The sequence below is a fragment of the Trachymyrmex cornetzi genome, unplaced genomic scaffold (assembly GCF_001594075.2).
Source record: "Trachymyrmex cornetzi isolate Tcor2-1 unplaced genomic scaffold, Tcor1.1 scaffold482, whole genome shotgun sequence".
In the NCBI taxonomy this organism is placed as follows: Eukaryota; Metazoa; Arthropoda; class Insecta; order Hymenoptera; family Formicidae; genus Trachymyrmex; species Trachymyrmex cornetzi.
Genome location: NW_017299641.1, coordinates 190669 through 208521, shown reverse-complemented (window position 1 = coordinate 208521; position 17853 = coordinate 190669). Strand labels below are relative to the sequence as shown.

Sequence of the window (17853 nt, the reverse complement as noted above, 5' to 3'; positions counted from 1 at the left end):
GCGATTGGTCAATTCTTTCTTCATCCGAGGTCTCGGACCGATTTCTAGCATCGTGGACACAAGGCTTTAAAATGATTTGTTTATACTCTTTCAAAGGAAAACGAGCGAAACATATAAGTGCAGAGGTGCAGATAAAACGAACAGACCCGTGGCCATCGATGATAACCCGCTCGATAGCCAATCCGCGTTCAACAAGTACTGACAAGAGTGATTGTACGACATTCTGATTTAGAAGAGTCGATTGCTCACGGAACATTCGAGTTTCTGGAGATTGATTATTCTGCAAATCGCTTCGAAATTCTTTCTCGGCGTACATATAGTTGGCTCGTTCGCGGAAACAAGGAATTTTATTAGCAAGCAATGGATTAATCCTTAATGGCGACTATCCTCATCCCGTATCTCATCTCGTCTGCATCCAACCGCTCAGTTGTGACGATGCTCGTGACGTAACTAAATTAATACTGAATTATTATGATGGAGTGTCAGGCCTGAAGGTTCATACCTTGCGATTTATTTATTATTCTGCTCTGTCACTGTGACCACGGCGAGCACGCTTGAATTTTGGTGACTCGTGACACCTTGGAGCGACGAACAGCAAAGATGGACAGCAACAAGGACGAAGCGGAGCGATGCATGGAACTCGCGGAGCGATTTATACGGGAAAGAAAGTACGAGGAGGCCGAAAAGTTCATTCGCAAAGCTCAGAAGCTTTATCCGACGAAGAAGGCGGACGGTGAGCCTGGAATTTTGATACAGTCCGTTCAACTGTTGACGCAAGAATGTTAATTTTCGCATACTTTGCACGTGAATGTACTACAGACTTTTGAGTTTGCCTACATTGATTTGTCCCAAGTTTCTTGTTGTATATATATTTTAATTTATTATCTTATCTATTATTTTTCTTATTTATTTTTTTACATCATTAGTCTTATATTTATAGCTAGATTCAGTGAAATCAAAACATCCCTTCATTTTTACTATTTTATATTAATTTACATATGTATAATTTATTATTTACATATTATATAAATATTATATATATATATGTATAATAAAATTATTTTTTTATCTTTACTTTGTTCATAATTATTTGTAATATAATGAACTTACTTTATTCACGAATTTGTTGTTTTTACATTATCCACATACATTTAGGTAAAATAAAACTTATTTTATGCAAGAGTACACATGTTTCTTCTTTTTGTCAGAATGATGATGGTTACAGGAATCAAATAATTATATTTTTAGAACTGTTGGCGGAAGTGACGGTACTTTCAAAGCAGAACCAGAAATCTGAAACGACTGAACCTAATGTTAGAAAGCGGCAAAATGTAGCTAAAGACAGTACATATTCTCAGGGTAACTCAGAATATTCCAAAGAACAGTTGGAGCATGTAAAGAGGTAGATCGTTTTAATTCAGTGAACTATAATGTATCAGAGCACACTTTGCCTATACTAAAATATAGAAAACTGCAATCCAATAGAAGAAAAGAAGATAAATACTTATTGTTCTGATTCTTTCCTACTTATGGTAGTAAAATAACATTAGCTAATCAGCGAATGCCTGACAAAGAAAACAATATTTGCATTAAAGTGTCATTGTCTAGGAATTGAAATATTTCGATGGCTTGCTCCAGTGTATTATAGAGTTCACTGTTTAAAACAATGCAGTTATAATATTTGTGGAATATATATTGTTCATTTATACAATTACAACAATGATACAATTTGGAAAACAAAGTTTTCTAAATAAAATGAGTTTGAATGAACTGAATCATTAAAATTTTTTAATATTAATCTCAGTACAATTTTGCTGTAATAATTTATTGTGAAAGAATAAAAATGTTTAAAAAAATTTTTTTTTTATATCCATTATTTTTCTGTTATCAAGTAAAAAATTTCAATATTTTTAGTCATATTGTAGTAAATGAGCAATATTTATTTTTTCACGTTTTTGATCTATATTTCACTTCTTCAATTATTATCTGTTAATTATTTTAATTATTTTGTATAAATGATTTAGACGAATTCTTTATTATTGTAGGATAAAGAAATGCAAGGATTATTACGAGATTTTAGGAGTCAGTAAGGATGCTACAGACAGCGACATTAAAAAAGCTTACAAGAAATTAGCACTTCAATTACATCCTGATAAAAATAAAGCACCAGGTGCTGCCGAAGCTTTTAAAGGTACATTAAAATATATTTAAAAAATAGAGTTGCAAATATATTTACATATAAAAAACTGATTTTTTACAGCTATTGGCAATGCTGTTGCTATTCTTACCGATACGGAGAAACGAAAACAATACGACACATACGGTCCCGAAGAAGAACGAGTGCAGAATGCACACAATCGCCAAGGCCATACACATTACAATTATACTCGCGGATTTGAAGGTAAAAGAGGTTTAAAAGAATTAAGGAGGTTCTCGCACTATTTTCTAATCAATGGACAGTTTGTTCATAAGAATATGTATAACAATTAAAATAATGGACTAGAAAGGTTACTAACAATATCTTATGCCATTATACATAATTATTGTTAATTTTATATGGTACGGTAAAAGTCAATGAAATTTTTTCTACATATTGATATTAATTTTTGTATACATGTATATTATAGACTCATCTTATATTTCATTAAACGTAAGAATCTCCTTAAGAGAAAAATTGTGTATTCTTAGGATGCATCCCAAAACTTGACTCTGTCAACTCCGAGTATCTTTTATCTTTATTCAACATTCGGTGACCAACAAGGATAACATAATACTCAAGTTGATAGAGTTGAATTTTGGAATGCAACCCTGCGTGTGAACTGTAGGTCTTTTAAGGAATAGTCAAAATTTTAAGTAGCTGTAGCATTGCAATTTGCTGTTCCAGTATGCTACTGCTATTGTAGGCAGGAAAGTGCATTTGGATCCAAATTTGATTAGTTTTCAATATGCTATCCATTATGCGCAACGTTTTACATTGTCTTATTATACCATACGTCTGTTTTTATTTGTGCACTAGACTCCACTAGAACTTTCTTTTTCGCCAAATATTAAACATATACCTATATCCCACTTTAAATCCCAAAAATGTACACTAGTTCAGCCTTCAGCCACAAAAAAAAACAGATCCCATGAATCCCATGATACAGACAATTATAATTTTCATCAATTTGCTGCGATCCTGCGAACAAGTAAATCGTGAGTGTTCCGTAATTCACACCGCGTTAGCAAAAAACATATAACGACATCGAAATCCGGCAAAAAAATTGAACGACTTTTACGATCAAAAGCGAAACTGAAATATTTTATGGCAAAGCTTCAGAAAGTGAGGTGGATAGAGCACTATAGAAGTAGATACGATGTTAGTGAAAAATAACAGTTCACACGCAGAGATATACATTGTATAAGTTTATGCATCGAAACATAATTTGTCTCTTTTTTAGCCGATATCACAGCCGAAGAATTATTCAACATGTTTTTCGGTGTTGGTTTTCCACAACAAGAATTTTATATGCGTCGGCCAGGTGGAAGGTGGATGCGACAGACAGATGCGCAAGCGCAACATGCTCATTCTCAGGTAGAGCACAAAGAAATTTGAGTTGTTAGCATAATTTCTAGCAATAAGTACTTTCTTATTTGTTTCCATTCATGATGTAACATTTTTTAGCAAGTAAATGGATATACCACATTTCTTCAGATGTTACCAGTTCTGTTACTAATAATGTTAACCATGATGAGCAGCTTTTTCATATCCGATCCAGTATATAGCCTACATGCAAGTTCGTAAGTATGATCGACGAATAATTAATGCAAATGTACATTTTTATAGAATAAACTTACGTAATGATTTTTTCCTTATTTATAGGAAATATTCTGTGGCCAGAACAACTCAGGTTTTGAAAGTGCCATATTATGTTAAGGAGAACTTTCATAGTGAATATCAAGGCAGTTTACGTAGGTTAGAAATTTCAATTGAAGAAGAGTTTGTGAGTAACTTGAGGCAAACTTGCGCCAGAGAGAAAAATTACAGTACGTATATTTGCTTTATTTATCTCTTTCAATATATATTTATTATATTTTTCATTAATACTACTATGATGCTAATTAACATAAATTTCTTGTAAACGGTCTGAAAATTTCAAACTTATTTTCTATGTAATCTAATAGGGGACAGTATAATGTGGAAAGCCCGTAATTTGGGAGATCAAGATCTGTTCTTTAAAGCTAAAAGTCTCGAAACACCTTCGTGTAGGAAACTACAAGAGCTGCAAACATAATATGTAAAACATGTCAACTAAAAATAGAAGTTTTGCGTGTTGTAGATAGATGTATAATATATTTACACATATATAATTATCTTTGGGTGTATAATGAAAATTTGTTATAAAAAAATACGATTACATATAAAATGTCTTTATACACTCAGAGTAAATCAGAGTATATTTCAATGTCCAACACACACCAAACATATTTGGACTGCTCTAGCCGTTCATTCCATGCACAAATTTTAAATTGCATGATGAACAATTACTATGTAAAGTAAATAAAGTTTTAATTTTTATTTATATATATACAACTTGAGTAAAAAAATACATGTGTAAGAAACCTCTTTTTGTTTGACATAATAATTTCTATTCTCTCAAAACACAAATATATAAATATACTGATATACATATAAATTTTAGTTAAAAATATATTTAAAGACTGTTAAAAATTGTCTATAAAAATAAATTAATGTAATATTCCGTGTGATTGCCTCTTCAGCTTTTCAAGCAATATTATAGTACTAGGAAATATTACAGTGACAGTCTTTCTGAATACTCAATTATTGATAACAAGCAAAATGAAAGCCTAGTACTTGTAAGTACGATTATATAGATGTAATATAGATGGGATAAATATATCATGCATATACATAATTTCATAGAACACCAGACTTGCGGGTCCAATTTATTTCGTAATAATGCTTTTTTCAATTACAACTGAAAAATTATGAACAAATCTATAGGTGTCAATGATTTATATTTTACACTTGGAATGTTATTGCACAGCTGATTGTTAGTATATGCCTTTCTAGCAACTTTTGAGAATATATACATTTGCGATCACATATATAGTTTAGTGAAAATAAAAGAAACAATTTGACAAATATATATTCGAATTTTAATTCTCCATTATAATTAATTATGACTTAACTACTTTACTGCCTCTGTATTAAGTTTCATGTATTGATTTTAGTTATAAACATGTACGAAATTGAAGTTTAATTACTTTTACACTGTATGTATATTATGTCAAATTGCTTTTCACTTAAAAATTATTAATTTTAATTTTCTTCTGTCAATCTTCTAATTGCAGATAGTATATTGACATAGGATTGTTCACAATCCATATTGAGTTCGCTATAATTTTAATGTATAAAGTAAAAAATTCAGTATTGCTAGCAAATTCTAATATACATATATATATGTGTGTGTACGTACTATATATATGTATACATATTTATAGAGTTGACATAATTCTCTTATATTTGTGTAAATGTTCAAATCAATGTGTACCTGGATATATTTCTGGATTTTATTTTGATCTACTTTTTGTGCGTCCAAGATGCTAGAAATCGGATCGAGACCTCGGATGAAGAAAGAATTGACCAATCGCGATGATCATGTGATCAAATTGTTCAAATGTGATTTGTTAATTTTTTCTCTGTCCGAGATCTCGGAACGATTTCTTGTATCGTGGACATCGGGCTTTAGACACATCAACAGAATTTTTTAGTAGAAATTAAAGATCATTGATAAAAATTCAACGATATTATGATACGAAAATAATACGAGAAATTATTTTATGTATATTTGTTGCGTATTATAAAATTGTGTTGTAATAAATAGGAGTTGAGAAAATGATCAAGCTATTTCAAGAATATCCAAATTATAAACCTTAGTTGAAATGATATATAATAGCGTTAGTTTCAGTATAATTATAAATTGTGCAATATACGCTGTATAAATGTTTACAATTATTATATCTATAGCGATTTTTGCACATATTTATGTTACTGCAAATACAAATTGTTTAACAAATTTTATATATATTTATCCCTCGATTTATCCTTTTTTCCTATCCGATTTGACGATTTCATTAATAAAACATTTAATAATTATATATTTTTGAATCAATGTGTGACTGAAATGTGCAACAATATCTCTAATTATTTGCTTAATTCGCTATGTAATTTGTATGTATATATTTTGTACATATACATATTGTTTTGTAAAACTTATTTACTTATATGTATTCATATATACATATATATTTATAATTGTAACTAAATATATGTATAAATTTATTTTTATATAAAAGGAAATATATAATTAGTATTATACTATGGTATAATACCATAGTATAATACTAATTATATATATATATATATATACTAATTATATTTATGTATAATTAATTATATATATATATATATATTCTAATTATATTTATGTATATTTTTTACATATGTATATGCTGTATCACTTTTAGAATAATGATGCACATTTCAAGATATGTACATTGAAAAAACTATGATTCGGGAATTTTGAGATACAAAAAAAATTTTACATAGTTGTACTTTCTACACTTAAAATGAAATAGGAATACAGTTACGTTGGAGAGAGAAAGAGAAGGAAAGTAAAAAAAGTGTATGGAAGTGTGTAAAAAGTTTTAACCATGATGGTTTTAACAGCAACTGCTGTATGGAATGTATAACTCAATTATATTAGTTTCTTATTTTTCTTAAAAGAAGAAAATGAAAGGTGAATAACTGATGCATTATTTCTCCCATGCATCATGCATTTTTGAGATCTACGTGCGAGCTATTTCTCTTTAAGTGGTTTGAGCTATTTTAAAGTGGCTTCTTTACCAATCTTGAACACATGGTAAATATGTCACCGGTGCGAGAAACTTTACGTGATTCTAGCGGCGATTCTGGTACGTAATATCGACAGATGTATTATTTCTATCGTTCCTCTGCAGGTATCGCAATTCCATAAAATATTAATATATCTTAGTGTATTCACAATATTAAACAGAACAGATTTGTTAATTATCTACTCGAGGTTATGTCTTATCGTGGGCGACACTCTGATTTCGCGATTTTGCTTTTAGGATCAGAGTCTGATAATGCTTCCGCGTCCTCGAGATCGAGCCGTAGTGGTAGCCGAGCATCGCAGGCTCCGGCCAGACAAACGTCAAGCAATGCTAGGGGCGAGCATTCCGAGGACGAGAACGGAGCACCAGCTTCACCTGCGTCAAACGCTAGCGGTAGCCGCGCCTCGAGGTCTACCAGCCAGAGTCCAGTCGGATCGAATAAGTTGGACGGCAGTCATCGATCAGGGAGTCCGTCATCACCGGCTGGATCTGGCTCGAGACGTTCAAGCGTGGGTTCTGTCCAGAGTGAGAAATCCGGTTCTCCGAGGTCCAGGAGCGGCACGCCAAAATCGGCAGCTTCTCATAGCTCGGCAGATTCTCCAAAGTCTCCTCGATCACGCTCGCCATCGCCACACGGCAGCGTACGCTCCTCGAGTCCAAAGTCACCCGTCAGTTCAAGGTCTGCACGTTCTAGATCGGTGGAAAGAAAATCCAAAACTCCGGCCTCCCCTGCATCCAATGCGTCTGGTTACGATTCCCCGAAAAGTCGTAGATCTCGAAGTGCTTCTTCTCAAAAAAGTAATAAGTCAGGAGGTTCGGCGAGTCCAACAGAAAGACGATCGAATTCTTCTGCATCTTCGAGGAAATTTGATGAATCGAAGAAAGCAGATTCTGAAAGATCTGATGATAAGAGATCAAGATCTAAAAGTCCAAAAAACGATAAAAGCGATAATGAATCGAACAAATCCTTCAAACAAACAGGTTTGTTTAGTTTTATTAATTATAATATTCAGAATATGATTTTTAGCTTGAAGTTATTATATATATTTGTATTATCTATTAATTATTATTAATATATATAATTAATTATTTAATGTTGAAATTTTTTCTTCAACTAGTTACAGATCGTAGTCCAAAATCCGATGAGAGTGACGAAGAACAATCAAAGAATAAACGGCAACATAGTAGTTCCGGATCAGATACGGAACAAACTGTGAAACGAAGTAAACCGATAATAAATTCAGATTCTGAGAATGAGACAGCTGACAAGGAAAATAGTGTCGCTCCAACTGCAGACGCATTATTTGGTGATGCAAGTGACATTAGTACAGACGATGAAAAGGATAAGAAGGAAGAGAAAGAAAAGGAACGGAGTCGCAGTCGGAGTAGAAGTAGAAGTAAAAGTCGCAGCAGAAGCAAAAGCAGAAGCAGAAGTAGAAGTAGAAGTAGGAGTAGGAGTCACAGCCGCGGCAGATCCGAGAGTGGTGGAGAAGGTCCAAGTCGAACTGTTATCGAAGACGTAAGTTAACTAAACAAGTTTTTACTTTTTTTTAAAATGATTTTAGAATGTCACTTATTTTTCATACAAGAACGGATTTTGACAAGACTGTAAATGTTTTAACATTAAATTTATTCTATATGCAGGAGGAGGATAAAGATAAGGAGGAAGAACCAGAACCACCTCCAGAGACTCGAATTGACGTAGAAATCCCGAAAATTACTACCGATCTAGGACGCGAGATTCACTTTGTGAAATTGCCGAATTTCTTGTCTGTCGAAACAAGACCATTCGATCACGATACCTACGAAGATGAAATTGACGAAGAAGAAACTCTAGATGAAGAAGGTCGTGCTCGACTGAAGCTCAAAGTTGAAAATACATTGAGGTGGAAGGAATCATTTAGCGACGATGGCAAAATGGTGAAACAGAGTAACGCGAGATTCGTTAAGTGGTCGGACGGTAGTATGTCGCTGCATTTGGGTTCAGAAATTTTCGATGTGTATAAACAGCCATTACAGGGCGATCACAACCATCTCTATATTCGCCAAGGTACAGGTCTACAGGGTCAAGCAGTATTTCGAACAAAACTAACATTCCGGCCGCATTCCACTGAATCGTTCACACACAGGAAGATGACTATGTCTCTGGCCGATAGATCGCAAAAGACATCTGGTATTAAAGTTCTTTCTCAAGTGGGAATGAACCCAGATCAGAATAGGTACGAAATGATAAAGGTATGTGTATACTGTACATGTTAAAATTTCTATATATGCATTAGGTTAAATTGATTGTCATTGCATTCTAATGTTTTTAATTATTTTTTCTTTTTAGAAAGAGGAAGAAAAGCTACGTATGGCTATGCGAGTTCAAAACAAAACGAAGAAAAGTACTAGTGGTAGCAGAAATACTAATCGTACTACAGGAGCGTACAGTGGTGATGCTTATCACGATGATGGTTCCGATGATGATGGTGCAATTTCATTAGCAGCCATAAAAAATAAATATAAAAAAGGAGCGATTCCTTCTAAAGGTTACTTGATATTCATTACATTATATTAGAGAACTTGTATTTTAATTCATTATTAAAACATGATCTTAATATTTTTTCTGTCAAAAAAATAATTTTAATATTTTTTACGTTGTACTGTAAAATGTAATATCTTTTAACTTCAAGATATATTATCTTTATATTTTCATTGCCTGTTATATTAGATTAATTTATTCTGTCCACTATTAATTTATTCTATCCGTTTGTAACTTAAAAAACGCTTTATTTCAGCATCGAATATTTATTCTTCGGACGAGGAAGGATCAGATATTGAAACACACAGACCTAAAAAGAATATTAAAGGAAAAATTCTAAAAGATTCAGACGAAGAATCCACTTCTGAAAGTTCTGTGGGTAGCGGCGGAGACGACAATCAAGTTGATGATGCGAGTGATTAAAAATGTATATATAATTCAGAATTTAGTAGTTTTCTTTTATGACAACCATTGTGGTATATCATTACAACACACAATGCAAATAGCATTAAATAATATTTAATAATTTTATAGGTAATATCCGATTCATATATCATGTAAATAAATCAATAAATACATATTCAAAGTAGTCAATGCAATTCTTCCACATATTGTCTTGTAGAAGAAATATTTTATCAGACCTTTTTGACGAAGTCTTCTACGAAGGCTTCTACAGAGCCAGATTTTGCAATTTAGTCTTAAAACATAATAAATAAAATTATTTGTACTCCAACTGCACTGTAATAGGGCAAAATATAGTAGAGTGTAGACATGCATCTGGTAAATAAGTTGGCTCGTCACTCCTGCTGATCTTTGAACATCTTTACCGTAGGAATTTAATTACTAATCCAAAGCGTTGAAATCATATTGCGATAAGTGTATTTCAAAAGTAGTAAGTTTATTATTTAACACTGTAACTGCAGTTTTGCAAAAGTCATATAAAATAAATATTGACCAAATATCTATTAAATTATGTATTAAGTAGTCTTCCGAAAGTGCACGCGTATTTTACTTAGCACATCAATTTTTTGGGAATTCGTAGCTCTAATTTTTATTACATCTTTATTACATCGGGAAAGGAGGGACTTGAAATTTAATTTAACAATTTTTTTAAAACAGAGCTTTCTGAAATACTGCTTTGATTCGAATAATTTTGATGGCAAGAACTGCGAAATAATAATATACGGAAAGTGTTAATATGATGCCTCACAATATACTCGGTAACATTTCATCTATATAATATACAACAAAATGAACTTTATTAAAATCCACATAGAACTTGTTTTTTTTTCCGTATATAATGAAAATCTTCATTATGAAGTAAACTGCACGAGATAACAGAATGCTTGTGTTATTGTAAATTACTTGCAATCGACCACCATTAAATCCTAATGTGCTGAGAAATTTCGTTAAGATGCTTTTGAAGAATATAATTAAATTGTGTCCAATATATATTCAATGAAAATAAGGTACTTTAATCACGTTGACGTAGTCAGTGTGAAGCAATACTTTGACAATAAATTGTACGTATTAAGTTAGTAAGTTTTTATACTGACCATGTGTTACGAATACTACACATTTCCCTGGAAATAATTAATATTCCTTTATATTGGCAAGTATACTCAATAGCCTTACGGTATTCACCAATGTAAACCAGAAGATGGCCGATTTGACTAGACTACGATCTTAAAGTGGTAATCCTCAACGATATTTCTATAGAAGCGCTCGGTCATTATATATATATATATTACAGTTTATAAATTCTAATTTAAACTAGGATTTCGTCCTACGTCCCACTGTATCTCAATCCTTGGCCACTTCGTTTGCAGGACCGTCAGCATAGGATTGCTATCCATGATACATTTTACAGTACACTCAAGCAATACCGCTTGTCCTTTGTGATATTTCACTCTATTTTCCGGATTGCTACGCTGTAGACCATTGTAGTGATACAAGACAAACATATCTGGGCACATACATGGTTCCTCAGGAAAGAATTCATCCATAAACGATGCGAGAAGTATTATTCCTAAATTTTCACTGTCCAGTCTCTTCCTCATGATATCGACACTGCAAGAACATTTCGATATAAAATTTGCTAAGGCTATCGACAGTTAAAATTAAAGTCAAATTTAATATAAATAATTTCATACACACCTATTAATCCAAAATGTAAATAATATATAAACTAAGAAAGCGCGAATACATACTATTCAGCAACGGCTACTAGTCCTAGTTCCGCCAATACATCCTGTAGTAAATTTGCCGCGATAAAGTTATTCCCTTCTGGGTCAAAGCGTTTGAAAATTCTTCGCGCTTGTTCCGATGGTGTCTCTGGACTCACTAATCGCTTCTCCGTAGAGAAGAGTACAGTTAGATGCGTATCCGATCCTAGCACCCAGATCGGATGCGACGGTGATTTTAAAAATGTACCCACTTCGCAATACCGTAAATGCTCTAGCAGAGTGAGAAATCCTACTGTATTCTGTTTATCAATACCGCGTAATTCTGCAAAATACATAATATAAAGTACTAATGTAGAAAGAATAATTTATCTACGAACAAATTAAAATATACATAGAATTTTTTTTTTGAGATGACAATGTAATCAAGTTTAAAGAGAAAGAAAAATCAACTCACTTAACCCACTAATGTCTTGATCGTGATCCCAGACATGACTAACTGCCCGGCCAGTAAGCATTAAATTTATTAAACTTTGGCTTCCATATCCATAGGTAGAATCGATCATGGGTTCTGTGGGGTCTGACATTTCAGAGCATATTTCCGGAACTCCTTTTGTACACATCACTGTATAAAGCAGAAGTAATATACCATATTGATCTTTTAACATTCCAATTCGTTCCGTAAAGAAATCTTCTACATCATCGATGCTATTTGTAGTAAATATCCTATAACAATCGATAAAATATCAATTAATAGCAAAATATTAAAAAATTAAAATTTATTAAAATTTATTATTTTCTAGTACAAGCTTACCTTAATTGAGAATGAAAAGCTTCTGATTCTAATGACACTTGTTTGATAGCCGATGTTTCGTTAATTTGATTACCTTCGCTAATATCTTGGGCTGAATTTGCCATTGGCTCCGCTGATTTAGAATCAGTGCCTTCTTTGCTAGATACAAAGTCATTAGAATCATTGGCGTGTACTACTGAATACTTAGGATCCTGAATATCAGCAGCCTGATTTATAATTTCAATCAAGGCTTTCACAAGTAATTGATCACATTTTTCGGCTTTGATATCCTTCCAAGTTATAACATCGCTCTCCAACAGTAACTGCTTCAAAATAAATGCTTGAACCGCAGCTATCACAGCGCAGGGTCCTCCTTCTGTCTGTACAAGCGCAGTAGGTTCATCTATACTGAAGTAGAAGCCTACAAAAAAAATTAATGTAACCATAATTAGAACATATAGTAATACATTTATAATATTTCTAGAAACTTTATAACGTTACGTTTTGCATATATTATATAAGAGATATATGAGCACTATTTAACATTAAGTTATCAACTTAATCAATGGTACATTGCTGTTAAGGAAATAATTTTATAGAGAATAATTGGGCAAGGAAAAATGAATGAATTTTCACAGGTTGTCTTTCATGAAAATTGTTACTATTAACGCTAATGATTGGCTATTGGATCAGTGTGATACATATAAAATTCTTGTGTCTACATAAAAATAACCGCCGTATTGAACGAGAAAGCCTCAATACCTTGCGCCCATCGCTTGAAAACGTCCTCCTTGACGGTCGAACCCCACAAAAGCGTTTTAATAGTTTTCAGGAGCTCGTCGTCGCCCGCGATGGCATTATCGGCCATTATCTTCCGGGTGCGCGCGATAATACGGGAGATTAAAACGCGCCGTGTACACGAATCTTATCTGGAACTAATCATAATACTTTCCGGCACTATTAGCTTCACGTTAAATTCTGAATTATCGCATATAGGAACCACCCGATAACCTATTTTGCACAACAGAAACCTGCCAAGTACGTCGCCATTTTGAACCGTTTTCTCTTTCACGTGAAGTGCGAACAAAGATGGATCCCTTTCCTCGATGACGCGCACTCGTGGAACAATCGATATATCGAATTTCAGTTCGAACACGAATTCAAAAGTTGGAATTACTTCGACTAAACTTTAGCTGATTTAATCAACAACTTTGTTCCAACATGTTTTACTTGTATAGGCCTTATAGCTTATATAGTAAAAACTCTACCTATATGTACCCAGCAAACGAGAACGGATTGGATAAATCCATATGATCGATCAAGTTTTCGAATCCGCGTAATTCGTGAAAAATTATTGAAATTTGTAGAGACTGAATACACTGAATCCGTTTCTATACGTCTAGATAAGTATAATAATGTGAACTCTAGTGGATTTATATATAGATTCAGAAATGAAATAGTAGTCTGCGATCCCAGAAAGTGATTTATCGTTGGAAAGTACTTATGTATACCAAGATAATAATCACAGATATATGAATTTCTTCCCAAGTGAGCTCTAGTACTATACCCAGAGTATACAATATTACGGATTCACGGCAACAGGGTATGACTCCCGGATATAACCTGCATTGTAGCCAGAGTCTAGAAATCACCTTTTCTAAAAATTACCTTGTCGCCGTGAATCCGCCGTGAATCCAATGTTACACACTATGTATATCACACCGGAGTTTTTGTTTGGGAGGTAAGAACATATGTATATTACCTCGGTGCGTGCTTTTCAACGATATCATTTGCCGAGATCGCAACTAGTACTTGGTGGGTCTCTCATGTTAGACAATTCTTCAATACCGGGCGTTAAATTCAAACAAATTAGTTCATTGCGTTGAATATTGGGTAAGATAGCAAAAGTAAATTACCAATACATAATTACGGATTCAACCGGATTGATCGTATGTTTCATTTCTTTTCTATGCACATTGGATGAAATACAGAAAGTAAATAACCAATCCATAATTACTAATTCAAGCAAATTACAGATAGAAAAGAATTTAAAAAATTCAAAAACTTGATTCGACAATGAATCTTCAATGAATAAATTTCAACATTTTTCAATAATTTCTCGTTTGCTGGGTATTTAATTCGTATTCTTCTACTTAAGGTAATGCGATTTTTTTTAAACAAGAAAAAGGAAGTTAAATATAACTGGCAAAGTAATTAACAAACCCAAAGAGCACAAAGTCCTCTAAAAGATGACTAAAAAACGACTATAAATTGTTACAAAGACATCTTTTAGTCAAAAGACATCTTTTAGACATCTTTTAGCATTGAAATGTAAAAGAAGCATTTACGCTTCTTTTACATTTTAATGTTTCAATTTTCACCTCGTAGAAGTTTCGTTTACGTTTCTGTTACGCTCCCATTACATTCGACTTACGCTGTGATTTTTATTTTCATCAGGGATCTGGTGGCGATTTCGCGTATTGCTCGCGAATGAGTGATAAAAAGTATGAAATAACGGAAAGATATCTTTTTCATGTTGTCTTTTCGACAATACAAAAAGATATCTTTCAGTCGACCTTTTGTTTTGCGAAAATGACAACCATAGAAAGATGACGAAAAGATGTCCTTTTTAAGTTGTATTTTCGACAAAACCAAAATATGTTTTATAGACATCTTTTGGTCTTGCTGAAAAGACAATCTAAAAACAATGTCTTTTCGTCGTCCTTTAGACGATTTTCGCTTTGTTGAGAAGACAACTTAAAAAAGACTTCTTTTCGTTATCTTTTAGTATTTTGTGCTGTCTGGGAAGTATCTTGAAGAACGATAATCTTCACGAGGTATTGCACAATTATGTTTGTAATATTACTTGCTGACCTTGAATAAGTTAATGGTCTTGATTTTTTATAACAACATATGTAGCAATACACGCGTACGTGAATAGCAAAAATATCTTTATACTTTATTACTTTGTAATGAAATACGTTAAGTAACCACGTACACGTAAAACATATATTATAAAAAGTGGATTAGTTCAAAAATAGTATAAGTTCAAAACTATAAAAAACAGCATTGCTGTTTCTAGAAAATAAAATAATAATCGTATTATTTAAATCAGAATTACTGTTTTTCGAGTAAATAGATGCTTTGGGATTGCTTCTTCAATGACTTATTATATAAATTTTTACATTTAATCAAGTATTGTCAATAAATCGCCACTGGGAGACATACATATTTTCCTCATTGTTAAAATATATAATTAAAAATTAACATCTCAATTTGATATAGCTACGAAATTTTCATAAAGTCTATAGTATTCGAAATATTTTCTTAAATACTTTTTTTTTACTAACTTCGATTTTACTAACGATTTGTTGTATGCTTTGGAAACTGAGATACAGCTTAAGATGTTTATTAATAAAGGAAAATAAAGTAATATTTATTAACATTTAATAGTATTTAATTTCAAATTTTAATTATAAACAAATGTTCGAATTATCGCCCACTTGATTCAATACACGCTTGGATGCATCGGATTATGAATTATCGCACTCTTTCAAAGATCCCGAGATAGTTGCGAGTACAAAAGATGCGCTGGCGTAGTTTATCTTTATTGGCCATTAGAACTTCATAAATCAAAATGCTACTGTCTACACCTTATCAATCTGAAACATTTATCCATTAAAAACGATATATTATAAAAATTATTCTTGATTTTTTTAATATCTAATATTTAATAAATGTATTTTTGGAGAACATACCAAGCCCGAGGTTATCTGTGAAAAAAAATAATTCCGTTTATATTATAATTAAAACATATACGCAAGATATTTCAGATTAATAATTTTAAAAAATATGAGATGAAGAGACAGAGAAAATTTTCCACATTTTGCTAAATCTGAAAAACGCATTTTAACTACAACACTATACAGGTTTAACTACAAAAATTGCTTATATACAATTGCTTACTCATAAATTGTATAATTCTGAAATTAAGACACATTGAATATTAATGTAATCCTTAAATAACATAATTATATTACGTTAAATTAACACTCGAATATTTAGTTATCTTGTATGTACAAATATATATACTCCTCACTTGTTAAATTTAATACATACGCATTACTTGTAAAAAAAATAGTAAGTATTATTTTAGAGCCAATAATTATTTAAAAAAGGATAATTAAAAATACAAGTTCTAAGTTTTCAGATTTAAAGTAATAAATTAATTACAATTAACAACAAAATGTGTAGTAATTTCTGTAAGTGAAACAATGCTTATGCTGTAAGCATATGGTTTTATTCCCTTTTGTGTATTTCAGAAATAAATAAACATAATATAAAAATATATCATGTAGAAGTACGATATAATACGTAGAATTAAAATTTATATTAGTTTAATTTAAGATAATATGATACATATGTATATATAAATCTATATATACATATATATATGTTACTTTTGTAGTCCATATTTTAGAGAGTCTAATAATTTCTCATTTTAAGTGCAACTTGTTTTTACGCAACTATTCTAACGAACTTGGCCGCCTTTTTCAGAAACAATTATCCATTAATAACGATATATTATAAAAATTGTTTTTGATTTTTAAATATCTAATATTTAATAAATATATTTTTGGAAAACTCACCTCTTTAGCCAACTCAACCATTTTCTATAAAAAAAAAATAATTCCGTTTATATTCGTTTATATTATAATTAAAACATATACGCAAGATATTTCAGATTAATAATTTTAAAAAATATGAGATGAAGAGACAGAGAAAATTTTCCACATTTTGCTAAATCTGAAAAACGCATTTTAACTACAACACTATACAGGTTTAACTACAAAAATTGCTTATATACAATTGCTTACTCATAAATTGTATAATTCTGAAATTAAGACACATTGAATATTAATGTAATCCTTAAATAACATAATTATATTACGTTAAATTAACACTCGAATATTTAGTTATCTTGTATGTACAAATATATATACTCCTCACTTGTTAAATTTAATACATACGCATTACTTCTAAAAAAAATAGTAAGTATTATTTTAGAGCTAATAAAAATTTAAAAAAGGATAATTAAAATTACATGTTCTAAGTTTTCAGATTTAAAGTAATAAACTAATTACAATTAACAACAAAATGTATAATCATTTCTGTAAATGAAACAATGCTTTTGCTGTAAGCATATGGTTTTATTCCCTTTTGTGTATTTCAGAAATAAATAAACATAATATAAAAATATATCATATAGAAGTACGATATAATACGTAGAATTAAAATTTATATTAGTTTAATTTAAGATAATATGATACATATGTATATATAAATCTATATATACATATATATATGTTACTTTTGTAGTCCATATTTTAGAGAGTCTAATAATTTCTCATTTTAAGTGCAACTTGTTTTTACGC

The 17853-nt window shown here is 31.4% G+C and overlaps 3 protein-coding genes across 4 annotated transcripts; 2 read left to right on the top strand and 1 right to left on the bottom strand.

Annotated features, from left to right (window-relative positions):
- The first annotated feature begins 192 nt into the window (after positions 1-192).
- Positions 193-4550, top strand: LOC108765248 (dnaJ homolog subfamily B member 12). The gene is made up of 8 exons (XM_018513860.1): positions 193-733; positions 1249-1402; positions 2046-2191; positions 2261-2401; positions 3441-3574; positions 3665-3780; positions 3863-4026; positions 4165-4550. Exons 1-8 carry the CDS (start codon positions 601-603, stop codon positions 4272-4274), a joined length of 1098 nt encoding a protein of 365 aa, XP_018369362.1. The 5' UTR covers positions 193-600; the 3' UTR covers positions 4275-4550.
- Positions 4551-6698: 2148 nt separating this feature from the next.
- Positions 6699-9931, top strand: Atu (Another transcription unit). 2 transcript variants are annotated; one of them, XM_018513854.1, is made up of 6 exons: positions 6699-6978; positions 7156-7899; positions 8037-8437; positions 8566-9153; positions 9251-9449; positions 9699-9931. In XM_018513854.1, the coding sequence occupies exons 1-6, from the start codon at positions 6924-6926 to the stop codon at positions 9863-9865; spliced, it is 2154 nt and encodes a 717-aa protein (XP_018369356.1). In that variant the 5' UTR covers positions 6699-6923; the 3' UTR covers positions 9866-9931. The 2 variants fall into 2 exon arrangements, with proteins under 2 accessions (XP_018369356.1, XP_018369355.1); XM_018513853.1 differs by having other exon boundaries at positions 8563-9153.
- A 1240-nt stretch (positions 9932-11171) lies between these two features.
- On the bottom strand, positions 11172-13501 carry LOC108765244 (protein FAM188A homolog). Its single transcript, XM_018513852.1, has 5 exons — positions 13181-13501; positions 12440-12839; positions 12083-12351; positions 11653-11950; positions 11172-11512 (listed from the first exon to the last, which is right to left on the bottom strand). The coding sequence occupies exons 1-5, from the start codon at positions 13284-13286 to the stop codon at positions 11206-11208; spliced, it is 1380 nt and encodes a 459-aa protein (XP_018369354.1). The 5' UTR covers positions 13287-13501; the 3' UTR covers positions 11172-11205.
- Positions 13502-17853: the final 4352 nt, after the last annotated feature.